Here is a 12,104-nt window from a genome sequence, read left to right on the forward strand (position 1 = left end):
TTCCCGATTTTATCTTTCGCCTCCTGCTTTGATTTCGTTCCAGCCCATTTCCACTAAAGTGCTATGAAAACGTTTTTTTGCTCCTTTGCCTAAGCCAGAATTACCTTTCTTACTAGATAAGAAAGGTCAACTCTGTGAAGGTACGGACAAGTTGCTCAGTAAATCCCAGAGCTACATGCCTCTGCTTGGCTCCTCTACATGTCCATTCAGATCCCAGTTTGCAAAACAATTTTTTAAAAAAATCTATTTATGTTGGAAAAATAAGCACCCACCTTTGTTCTGTTAAGTGGAAAACTCCCACCCTTGCAACACATTAAAGAGAACTAGGGAGCAGGATTCCGGATTGTACCACTTCAGACTGCAGGTGTGTTTGGGTCACACTTGTAGATATTCCAGCATTCAACAACAGAAATACAACTCCTTGCATGCAGAAAACTAGAACACCAGGGAGAAGGCTGTGTTAAAGTTTTTCCCCATTTTACTAATTTATTACTTTGTGAGGGGACATGGAAAACCATGCTCACACCCCTAAAGTGGTACAGTCTGGAATCCTACCACCACATGTCAATCAGCTGGGAAGCAACTGCAATCCAGCCATGGGCCTTCCTCCCAGCTCCTGTAGCTGAGTGAAGACTTGAACTCAGGCCTCTGAGGATGCCACCCGATTACAAACCTCCAGTCAGAAGCATGGTTTGAGTCAAGCAGGGAGGTCAAAGCAAAGTTCCTTGCAAGACCTGGGTTGTAAACTATGCAAGAACTGACCTACTGGAGCAAAACCCAGAGCTGTTTGCAAGAGCTCTGCTGTTAATCAAGTTAATCAAGAACTCTGCAAGATTCAAGGGGTTTTTTTAAGTGGAAACTGGTGTTCCCGGCCAAATAGTTCAAGGCGGATCACTTGCTAATCTGTTATAGTAAGGCTTTAAAAACAGAGCAGAAGTAAGACTGAAATCTGCTTAATCCTGATGGGTCAGCAAATTTTGACCCAGCAAGCTGAAGACAGGCTACCAGACATGTAAAGGTAGCATTTATGAGATTGAAGAACGATCTCCTGGCTTGCCTGTCACTGCAAAAATGGGGAAGGAGTCAAGCACCAGCCGCTTCCATACATGACTGGTGGGTCACATTTGGCTGCATGTTCCTGCCTCTGAAAGATGCCAACGTGCATTTCTTTTTACCTGATGTTTAAGAACAGGCTCTGAAGGAGCCCAAATATTAAAATGCCTGAGCTGGCAGGAATCGGATTTATTTTCAGTCTCGGTACCAGTGAGTGACGAGGGCAACGGGGAGGTCACTATAGCCCACAGAAGGCAGCTCTAATCATGGTACTCCTTTTTGAATCCGAGTGCAATATTTAAATTGGAGCACATTTACTGAAACATTTCCCCTGCCTCCAAAAAAATAAAAATCAGCCCCCTTTCCTCTGCAGCCCAGACAGAGCCCTTTGCCTGCGTTTCCCTCCTTGTTTCTTCCAGCCAGCTTCTCCGACGTGTTCCCAAGCAGGGAGCGGTCACAGAGGGGACCTAGAACGGATCCGAGGTCTGTTTGCAGACGGAGGTTCAGGAAAGGCTCTTCATCTTCCAGGGGAAACTTGCTCCAGATCTCTGCGCCCTTGGGAGGCGGAGCTGCCGTCACATAGCAGGGCAAAAGCAAAGAGACCTCAAGCTGTAGCAAGGGAAAATATTTCCCCTTCCCAGCGGGTGGGGAGGGAGAGGGCAGGGGGGCTGCATGCCAGGACTCCTGGGTCCGGGGCTTGTGCACTTGTGCAATCGTCCTCAGACTCTGAAACAAAGGGCAGCTTTCTGTCACACGCTGTCCCAAACACAAGGAAGTGTGGGCACAAGATGCTTCCTCAGTCCTCTCCGGGTCTGTGCAAGGTTTCCCATCAAAATTGGGGGAAGAGAAGCTATAAACCCAACACAATGAGAGCATATGCTCTGCTCCTGTTGTATCTAATCTGCAATGTGAAATCTGTCCCAGGAAAGGCACAGCATCACTTTTTGGATCTGAACAGCACTGGGCACGCAGCTCAGGACATGCAGCGTCCAAGTTTAGCATGGCAACAGCAGCTACACATCCGTCTCTCTTTCTGATTGAGACCTAATAACAATGTTTTTAAAAAATTGAAAGCCAGGCAATTTTAGAACACTCTCTCATAAGTTTTCACATCAGCCCTATAAGGTAGGTCTAGAGGTCTTCTTGCTTCATTGACTCGAAAACAAAGCAAAGCAGCCCAAGCAGGTTTTTGATCTCTGGGCAATTTGCCAGACCTCTTTGCGTAGAAGCCAGAACTTTTGGAGTGATTGCCATACTTATTTTTAATTTTTTTTTAACAAAGCTGGACTTCTCAAGGTCAACAAGCTCTTTCCCACACTCTCTTTATAGAATCCTGTTCTGCAGAACCCCAGTCCTTCTCAGCAAGCCATTCATCAGAAAAGCGGCCTTATATGAAGGCAAGCTATTGTCCACACTGATTGGTAGGGTCCTTCCTGTATATTCCGCATACATGAGAGACTGTGGGGTTCCGCCATTGCCCCACAAATGTCACAATAGGATCTGTGCTACAGAGCTGGGGGGGGGGGGGGTTGGACAAGCTTCAAACTTGCGGCAATGATTTTGTGAAGGAGTTTTGCCAAAACCCTGAGATCAGAAGCAGATTTAGGGGAGAGCAACCAGTTTGGTTGCCCTGGATGCGCAGCCTTGGGGGTGCCACAACTATAATTTGGAATGGAGTACAAGAGGCAGGGGCACTGAATTTTGGTGTTACCTAGCATACCACTTAAATTTGAGGTCCCAAGGCCTGCCGCTGCTGAGATCCACCAACCAGAGTCTGGTATGACAGACTTACTTGCAGAAATAAATATGAACTCAGGAATTCGTTTTGAGTACAAAAGACTGAACGAAACTCGCAAAAAGCTACTCCCGGTTAATCTGCCAGGAGGGTGGGGTCCTTTTGTTGCTGCTATCGTTAAACAACTGGGATATAGGTCTACCTCTAAACGTATACTAAGGTATCTTGCAGATTTTGTAGAACCACACAGTTGTGAATCATTACCATGAATTGCTGTTGATCCCAGCAACTTATTTTGGCTTGTCCATTGCAGTAATGCCATCATTTGATGAGGGAGAGGTGCTTAACACATCCCACTCCCCACTGAGCTCCCACTCCTTTTGGAGCTCAGTTCAGCAGGTGGATTTTAAGTGGTTGCAGGGCTGATTTCCAGGGGAGAATCAGGGTAGCGGGGAATAACTCAGCACCCCCTGACCTGTCAGTTCTTCCTTGCATGTTAAGGGTTTGGTTCTTCATTCCTTGTAAGATACAACACCTGCTTGTTTATTCCCCCCACAATGATTCACATGGTCTCCTGCCCTCAACCTAGTAGTAGGTAAGTAGATGAAATTAATATTCTCCCCACCACCACACAAATTGAGGTAAAAAAAGAACCTTGGAAAAAGCAGGTCATGCCCTCAATTTATTGTTCTCACTAGTGTTGCTACTTCCTCCCCCTCTCTAGTCTGAACTGCTGTACTTTAAAAAAAAAACATTTGCACAAGAGGCAGAAATTCAGCAGGTCTTTTCCCCAGTCACCACATCTCCAGGTCACACTGCTCCAGTTGAATTTCTGCTTGTCATACCTCTCTTACCAATGCAACCCTCTCAGGCCGACAGGCGTGCGCACACACACACACACACACCCTGCAAAAGATGGCAACACTGTTTGGCATTTACAAAGGAAAGCTCAGCGATTGAATTCCTGGCACATTCTGGAAGGGGATCAAGGAGGAAGTAGCTAATCACCCTACAAAGACCCACCTTACACTCTGGGAATGACTGCTCCACAGGAAGTCTCCTTCAAACACTTTAGAGGTTTAAGAAGCACTTTATAGATGCAGGCTACTGCCCAGCCACCTCCAAACCCTGTCACTGCCTCAGCTTTGGTGATGTCACAGAATGTTTACGGGCATTCTAACAGCTGAGGAGAAAGGACCAGTTATGGAATGCTAGCGACTGGTGATGTCACAGAATGTTTACGGACAATCCAACTGCTGATGACTCAGAAGGGTCAGATAAGCAATCTGCCTCAGCTACTTTATCTTATGGATCACTTAGGCTAGCTTACAAACACACACACACACACACACACACACAATCAATTGCGGGTTTAACCTCAGCACCTTTTGTGTTATGCAACCGATACAAATCTTTCACTTCAGCATGCAGTTGCCCCGCTATGCTGGGACTTGTCCATTCAGTCCTGCACCCCACCCCTGAATAAGCACATTCCCTTCCCTTTCCCGTGGTCTTGATGTCCCCAACGTCCTTCCACCCTGCAGGTCTCTAACTGCAGCAGCAGCAAAATGCAATAAATCTCAAGGGAGGGGGTGGAGGAGACAAGCCAGAGCGAGGACTTTCTGTTTCCTGCTTCTCTGGGATAAGGTACGGGAGACATTTTTACGGAGTGGGAGATCAGCAGAGCTTGGCATGCTTAGCAATGATCTGCACCATACAATTAAAGCACATTCAACGCTTGTTTAAAACACATAGCTTCCCCCAAGAATCACAGGAACTGTGGTTTGTTGTGGGTGCTGGGCATTGGAGCTATATGAGGGGGGAACTAGAGTCCCCCAAATTCCTTGGGAGAAGTTGTGTGCTTTAAGTTGTATTGAATGTGCTTTGAATTGCTGTTGACATCCATCTGTCTCGAAAGACAATGGAGTGCACTCCAGGGGTGAAGTCAAACCTTTGGTGAATCACAGCGCCTGCCGTGGCTGCAGAGACCGGTAACTTGTAGCTGCTGCCTCCTTCATTGTTTTTGCTGTGTTCGAAGAACAGAAGCAGGGGATTTGAACCTTGGTCTCCCAAGCTGTAGTCTGACCCTCTAACCACTACACTGCACTGGCTCTTGGTGATTTTTGTTTTGCTGTAGCACTCATAATGACTTTTAATTGCATTTTGATTGGTCCCTTCCTTTCTTATATTGCACTTCATTGCATTCCAGTTCGAATTCTGCGGAATTTTGCAGACTTCAAAGGTTAAATGTTCTTCTTTACAGCCTTGCCCTGGACCACCAAAATGAAGTTTGTGGACAGTTTGGGAAGCCCTGCCCTATAGTAACACAAAAAGGGGTGGGATTAAGACTGGGAGAGCATGGCTGGCCTAGGCCCATCTAAACAGGTTGTGCAAAAAGGAACTCTGAAAAGACAGATGCAAAACGGCAGAAACCCAAACCCCACTTGTTCCCTGTTTTTCCCCATGGCGCCAGACAGTCAGCAGCATTTGTGCAAACTGCTTCGGAAAGTCTCCAGTTGAAGGACCTTTGGTTCTGAAATATGCTGAGCTATGATAAACTTTTAATTGTAAGTGCTTTTGAGAACCTTTTCGTATTCTTTTTGGTTTCTGTTCCTCCCATTTGTTTTGGCTTTGAGAGTTGAGCAGAGGATGCCCTCTGAATGCCCGTCTCCGGGAGTCACAGGTGGGAAAGGTGTGTGTGCTCTGGCTTGTGGCTTTTTGTGGGAACAGGATGCTGGACTAGGTGGACCATTGGCCTGATCCTGTACTCCTATTTGAAACTCAGCCTCCCAGTTGCTCTGCTGGAGCAGCTCAGTACATCTAAGCTTTAATGCAGGGATGAGGCACCTGTAACCCCCGACAACTCCCATCATCCCTGACCATTGGCTGCACTGCCTGGGGAGTGGAGTAAGAGTGGGAGCTTGTCAACAGCTGGAAGGCCATAGGTAGAGTGGCACAGCATGCTTGGCTGTGAAAGGGCCATGAAATCTCCAGGCAGGGCAGGGGAGGTTCCTGTCTCAAGTCCTGAAGAGGTGTAGATAATACTGAGCTCGACATACCAGTGGTCTGACTTGCTGCAACATAGCTTCCCATGCACCTTAAGAGCAGATTAGCTTCTATGTTTGGCTGCTGGTTTTGTGGGAAGGGTCGCAGCAGTTTGACTTCACCCCCCAGAGACACACTCCATTGTCTTTTGAGAAAGATGGGTGCCAACCATGGACATAGCCAGGATTTTTGTTAGGGGAGCAGGCTTTTGTTTTGGGGTGGGGAGAACCTCAGATTTGTACTGATTTTTATTGATTGGGGGGACAGCTGTCCACCCCCCGCCCCCCCTTGGCTACACCCATGATGCCAACAACAACATTATTCCGGCCTTTGGCAACCTTGATACCCCCCAGCTGTCTTGGACCACAGCTCTCGTCTCCAAATCAGCTGGCAAGCACCACGTTGGAATATTCCAGTAAAAGCATTGCTTTAAGCGCTCAGTTAATGCAGTTTAGGAAGTTCTGTGCATGCTGGAAAACAAGACTTCTGAAATAAGAAAGAGATTGTGAAACTGGAAGAAAACGATGCGGTGTGTCACGAACGACTCTGGGGTTGCGGCGCTCATCTCGCTGCAAATGAGTGCCCTGCAAATGGGGCAGGGGTGGCGCTATGGTCTAAACCACAGAGCCTAGGGCTTGCCGATCAGAAGGTCAGCAGTTCGAATCCCCACGCCGGGGTGAGCTCCCATTGCTCAGTCGCTGCTCCTGCCAACCTAGCAGTTCGAAAGCACACCAAAAAGTGCAAGTAGATAAAGAGGTACCGCTCTGGCGGGAAGGTAAACGGCGTTTCCGTGCGCCGCTCTGGTTTGCCAGAAATGCCTTAGTCATGCTGGCCACATGACCCGGAAGCTGTACGCCGGCTCCCTCGGCCAATAAAGCGAGATGAGCGCCGCAACCCCAGAGTCGTCCGCGACTGGACCTAACGATCAGGGGTCCCTTTACCTTGACCGTAATGTCCTGCAAAGACACACCGCATCGTTTTCTTCCAGTTTCACAATCTCTTTCTTATTTCAGAAGTCTTGTTTTCCAGCATGCACAGAACTTCCTAAACTGCATTAACTGAGCGCTTAAAGTCAGCGGCCTATTATCATCAGCCATCGCTGTCTGGCTGCCTTTGGCTTCCTGAAGCAGACAAGCAGATGAGGCGGCTCTAGCCATGTAGACTTTTCATTTGCATTACAAATGTGGGGTAATACAAACACCAGCGTAAGCCTCACTTGTGAAGAAAGCTTACAGCCCTTTTGTTATCAAGGGGGGGAAATCTACAGTTAAGAGCTGCCTGCAGGGCAAGGGAAGTGCTTGATGTAGTCAGAGCCAAGATGACTCAGACCAGAGAGCTGTGCTACGTAGTGTGATGAGGACGGTTTGCAAGCTCCACACCTAGATCCACCAGCACAACTTACCCAAGGAGAAACTGTTCTCTTGGTTGTGGTGTAGCCAGTCTGAGCCAATGTGGCGTAGTGATGAGAGTGTCAGATCTAGGATCTGGGAGACCAGGGTTCAAATCCCTGCTCAGCCAGGAATCCCACTGGGAGACCTTGGGGCCAGTCACTGCCTCTCAGCCTAACCTACCTCACAGGAGACCAACTAAGTTTGCTATTGGCATGAGCTTTCGTGTGCATGCACACTTCTTCAGATATGAAAGCTCATACCAATAACAAACTTAATTGGTCTCTAAGGTGCTACTGGAAGGAATTTCTTTATTTTGTTTTGACTATGGCGGACCAACACGGCTACCTCACAGGGTTGTTGTGTGGAGGGAGACAAGTGTCAACACCAACTTGAGCTCCCTGAAGAAAAGGTGGGATATAAACGTGAAAATAAATAAAATAAATAAAAAGTCCCCACTTTTATTTATAACTCCAAGTTGCTCAAGGTTTTCTTGCTCCCCATTCCATCCTCGCAACAACTCTGTGTGGTAGGTTAGCCTGAGAGGCTGGGACTGGCCCAAGGTAATCTGGTGGGCATCACCGGGATAGCTCAGTCAGTGGAGCATGAGGTGAGGCTCTTGATCTCAGGGTTATGGGTTCGAGACCCACATGGGGCAAAAGATTCCTGCATTGCAGGGGGTTGAACTAGATGTCCCTCATGATCCCTTCCAACCCTACAATTCTATGACTGTGATTTGAACCCTGGTCTCCCGGTCCTAGTTCAACACTCTAACCACTACACCACACTGGCTCTCCCTTCCACTACATTTCCCGGTTTAAAGCACCATCACTGTTTTGTCTTCTGGTAAGATGTAGAGGTGTCTTTTAAAAAAAATAAAAAATTACTGCAGACACACATGGACTTGTCTGGGGACACAAACAGTGGACTCTTTCCTCCTCCAACACAGAGGTACACAAATCAGTGAATACGGAGGGTCTTCTTTTCCCAAGGGTGTTTTTTCTTTCTGCTTCTGGGGTGGGGAACCTCCAGTTCACCTCCTCCCATGAAGTCAAAGGTGGCATTCCAAGCTTATCAATCCAGCCCTCAGGATTCTGCCCTCTGGACAGGCCACCTCTCCAAGCCATTGTCCTCGCTGGGCCTGTTCTGCGCTCTTTCGCTTGGCTGGAATGCATCCTCGAACTGGGACAATGCCTCTTGCTCGTAGGAGTGAAGAGGTGTGTTTTGGGTGCTCAGAAGCCTCTGGCTTTTCTATGGCTATAACACACAGCCTGCTGTAAGTCACACCCATAGAACCCCATCCCCAAAACAGCCATAGTTTGGAGGACTCAGAAGTGTCCTCACATATTGAGTGCATAGCGTCAGATATCACAGGTTAGCCACAAACGGGAACCCACTTGTGCTTTTGAGGCAGGAAAGTCCAAGTGCATTCCCTTCCCGGCTGAGACACACAAATTAAACAGGAGAAGGAAGGAAGCTGCTGGGATGTTCTTTTGCATAAGCTGCATCGGAATGAGCGGCTGTTCATTCCAGGACCAATCCAGAAGTGATGCAGGAAATCCCTAAACAGGATCTCTCTCTCTCTCTCTCTCTCTCTCTCTCTCTCTCTCTCTCTTAAATGTTAAGAAAAGCTGCAGGACTTATGAGGGGGAGGACTGAGAGATGGGCGATTTCACTATTTTTCTGGTTAAATTCTGCACCAATCTTCTACTTGCCCCATGGGAGGAAGCACAGTGGTACAGTACTAGCAAAACAACTGGGCTAAATGGCAGCTGGAAGGTTGATTTAATTGGGAAACTGGCATGGAATGAAAGGGTTAAGCACATACACACACACACACACACACACACACACACACTCCTGATTAATACCTTTAGCTGTTATTAGCATTTTTAAAAAAATAAAATAATAAAGTTGCTGTTAATAAATTCCCCGCATCATCTCTACTCTGCCCCTCAGTTCTTATTCACTTCAACGGGGCTCCTGCAAAAAGACTTCTAAGAAATCGAGGTGTTTTTTTAAAAAAACTTCTCTGTGAATGATGCCCTGCAGATTGAGTCCACCTGCTTTCCGCTCCCTCAACCACCAGAGGCCGCTGCCTCACCTTCCCTCGTGGTACAGCCACCTCCGAGGCAGAATTCAGGCAGGCACCTACTTTGAGTAGGTCTTAAGGAAGGGGATAGAAAACCTGGGGGGCTTCTAGGTGTTGTTGGACCACAACATACATCACACAAACCCCAGCCAGCACTGCCAGTTGTCTGAGATGATGGGAGCTGGAGTTCAGGGGGACAGATGTGTGCAGGATTTCAACTGAAGCAATTCTTGAAGCCACCGTGTGTGCTGGTGGCCGTCACAACACTGAGTGGCAATGAGTCCCGCAGGTTAATTTAAGAGGACTAGTTTCACCTGTATGTTAATTAACTCCCACTTTTATCACCGGGAGGTGGGGGGTGGCAGAGCGCTCTTGAGGAGCAGGCAGGGTCGGGATTGAAAGCCACACATGTTTATTGTTCTGAGGCTATTGTTTTGTTGCAATGCGATATTGCACTGGGCAACGGAAAAAGAAAATATAGAAGGATGCATTCCCAGCTCACAACGTCCTAAACTTTGGTTTAGGAAATGGCAAATTGCCTCCATTTCCTTTTGAGTGTTTGGTGCAGATGCAAAAGGGTATGGACAAGGAAACGTCACGTTTTCAATCTTGCCCTTCTCCCAAAGGACTCAATCCCTTCGCAGGCTACTTAAGACCAAAGTCACTCAGTGAACTTTATTGCAGAGTTAGGTTTTTAAAAAGACTTCCCACCCAGCCCATCCAAGACCAAGCAGTCAGTGCACCACAACGACTCTCCAATTATAGGTTGTGCATGTCAACGGAGGGACTTGTGGTTGATGAGAGTGCGTGCCAGCTTTTGAATTCCACAGAATTCTTTGTCGGGTGGAAAAGCAGCAGCAGCAGCAGGCTCTTGGGTGTCTCATCAGGGATGGAGAGTTCCCACCCTCCCTGACCATTAGCCATGCTTGACTGGAGTCCCATAACATCTCTTGGGACACCACGGAGAACCATCCCTGATGTATAGAGAGAGCAAAGACCATGGATCTCCCCCAGCTGACCGATTTTAAGAGAAGAACCTTCCTAACCCCAAATTGCACTCCTTCTGTATCTTCTCTGCATGAGGGAAAACTTTAAAAAGTCCCCCAAATGGAAACGGATCTGGGGCAAACACCTGCTATTAAAACACCTTTGCTAACCCTGGCGCCTTTCAGATGTTTTTGACCACAATCCCCATCAGTCCAAAACATCCGCACAGAGAACATTTGGTTGTTAAGAGTCGAGCGTAAAGGTGACTTACCTGACAGCGTCCAAACCAAGCCAGTTCGGTGTGCAAAATCATCAGGAAGATGCCGAGCAGGGCTATGCCCAGCGCCCACCCCGCCAGCTTCTTCTCTTCCCCCAGCAAAACTTTCCTGCCTCGGAGGCGCCGCAGGTTGTCGCCGGGCTCTCCAGGGATGGGCAGCACCGTGGTCTCCGCCGGGTCTTCCTTGCTCTGCATCTCTTGCGCGCTGCCAGGGACGGAGGAGCGCTTGGCCGCCGAGGTTGGGAGGCAGGGGCTGAAGACCCCCTGGGCAGCCCCCCATCCCTGCCTCTTGAGCAGCCAGCAGGCAGCCAGGGCGAAAGAGGGGGGGCGGTAGGGGTATTATGGGGCGGTGGCACCTGCTGGCGCTCCGGGGTGGCCGGGAAAGGAAGAGGGTGCAAGAAACAAAAAAGAGAAAGAAACCAAAGCACGAGCGACGCGTGGGGAAAGCGAGAACGAGAAGGAAGGCGAGCTGGAAGGTCCGGAGAAGAAAGAGAAAGTGAAGAGCGTGGGTTTCAAAAAAAAATAATAAAAATAAATGGAAGGAAGGAGGCCAGAAGGAGAAAGAGCGCGCGGCGAAGTTCTCCAAGCGCGCGGAGCCGGAGGCAGCGATCCGGGCAAGGAAGAGGGTGGAGAGTGGAGGCAGCCCCAGAGAGCGCCGGAGGAACTGGGCAAGTAGCCGGCGGGCCGGTCTCTGGTGCTTCGTCACAGGGCAGGGCAGGGCGGGGGCTCCCCGGGGAGGGAACAACGGCGGAGGGAAGGCGGGAGGGAGGGAACCTGAACGCCGAAGGGCCGTAGCGCAGCGAAAACGCGCCTGCCTTGCGCGCAGAAGGTGCCGCCTTTAGTGCCCCCCGCCCCGGGCATCGCCCAGCGGGTCTGGGGGTGTCCCCTGCCTCCTGCAAGCTTGGAGAGCCGTTGCCGATCCGTGCGGGCAACGCTGAGCTAGGTGGAGCAACGGCTTGACTCGGTAGAAGGCAGCTTCTTGGGTTCCTGTAGGGTGGGGAGGTGTGGCTCGCCGGAGTTCAAGCACGTGGAAACTTGGTAAAGGTTTGTGATCTCTCTCTCCCTCCTCCTCCTTCATTTACTCACCCGTAAGAGGAACCGCTGGCTCTCGACGCTGCATGACAAGCGCAATTCTGACCAAGAAACTGTCCCAACACTAAGGAATAAACGGTGGCTGCCGCGGCGAAGGATGAAAGAGCTCTGCCCATGCTCAGAGGCACGCTGTTCCTGAGGAAGTCTTTAGGTGCTTGAGAGCTGAAGTGCTGCCCTTATCGAGGCAAGTTTCCTGTCGTTGTCTTTTAAGCCGACGCGGTGCTCTGAAGCTCAAAATCTTTATTACACCCCACCAGCAGCACCCTAAGAAGTTCTGTCCGGGATGCGAGGCTTAGTCCAGCCTCTGGAGGCACGACGCAACAAGAGAGGAGAGATTACCTCTGAGATCCTGCAGAGCATATTCTTCCTACTCATGACCAAGTAGCCCGACAAGCAGAATTCAGACAACTGTTTTATAAACCACCAATAGGCACT

General features: G+C 49.2%; 1 protein-coding gene across 1 annotated transcript in view; it reads right to left on the bottom strand.

Moving 5' to 3' along the window:
• The window catches only part of KCNN4 (potassium calcium-activated channel subfamily N member 4), a 47,809-nt gene extending 36,559 nt beyond the window's left edge, over positions 1 to 11,250 (bottom strand). Inside the window, exon 1 of the mRNA XM_081199798.1 lies at positions 10,572 to 11,250. Within this exon, the coding sequence (XP_081055924.1) occupies positions 10,572 to 10,772 (201 nt within the window). The 5' untranslated portion in view covers positions 10,773 to 11,250. The remainder of the gene's footprint in view (positions 1 to 10,571) is intronic.
• Positions 11,251 to 12,104: the final 854 nt, after the last annotated feature.

This window comes from Podarcis bocagei, assembly GCF_964188305.1.
Source record: "Podarcis bocagei genome assembly, chromosome: 7".
Lineage (NCBI taxonomy): Eukaryota > Metazoa > Chordata > Lepidosauria > Squamata > Lacertidae > Podarcis > Podarcis bocagei.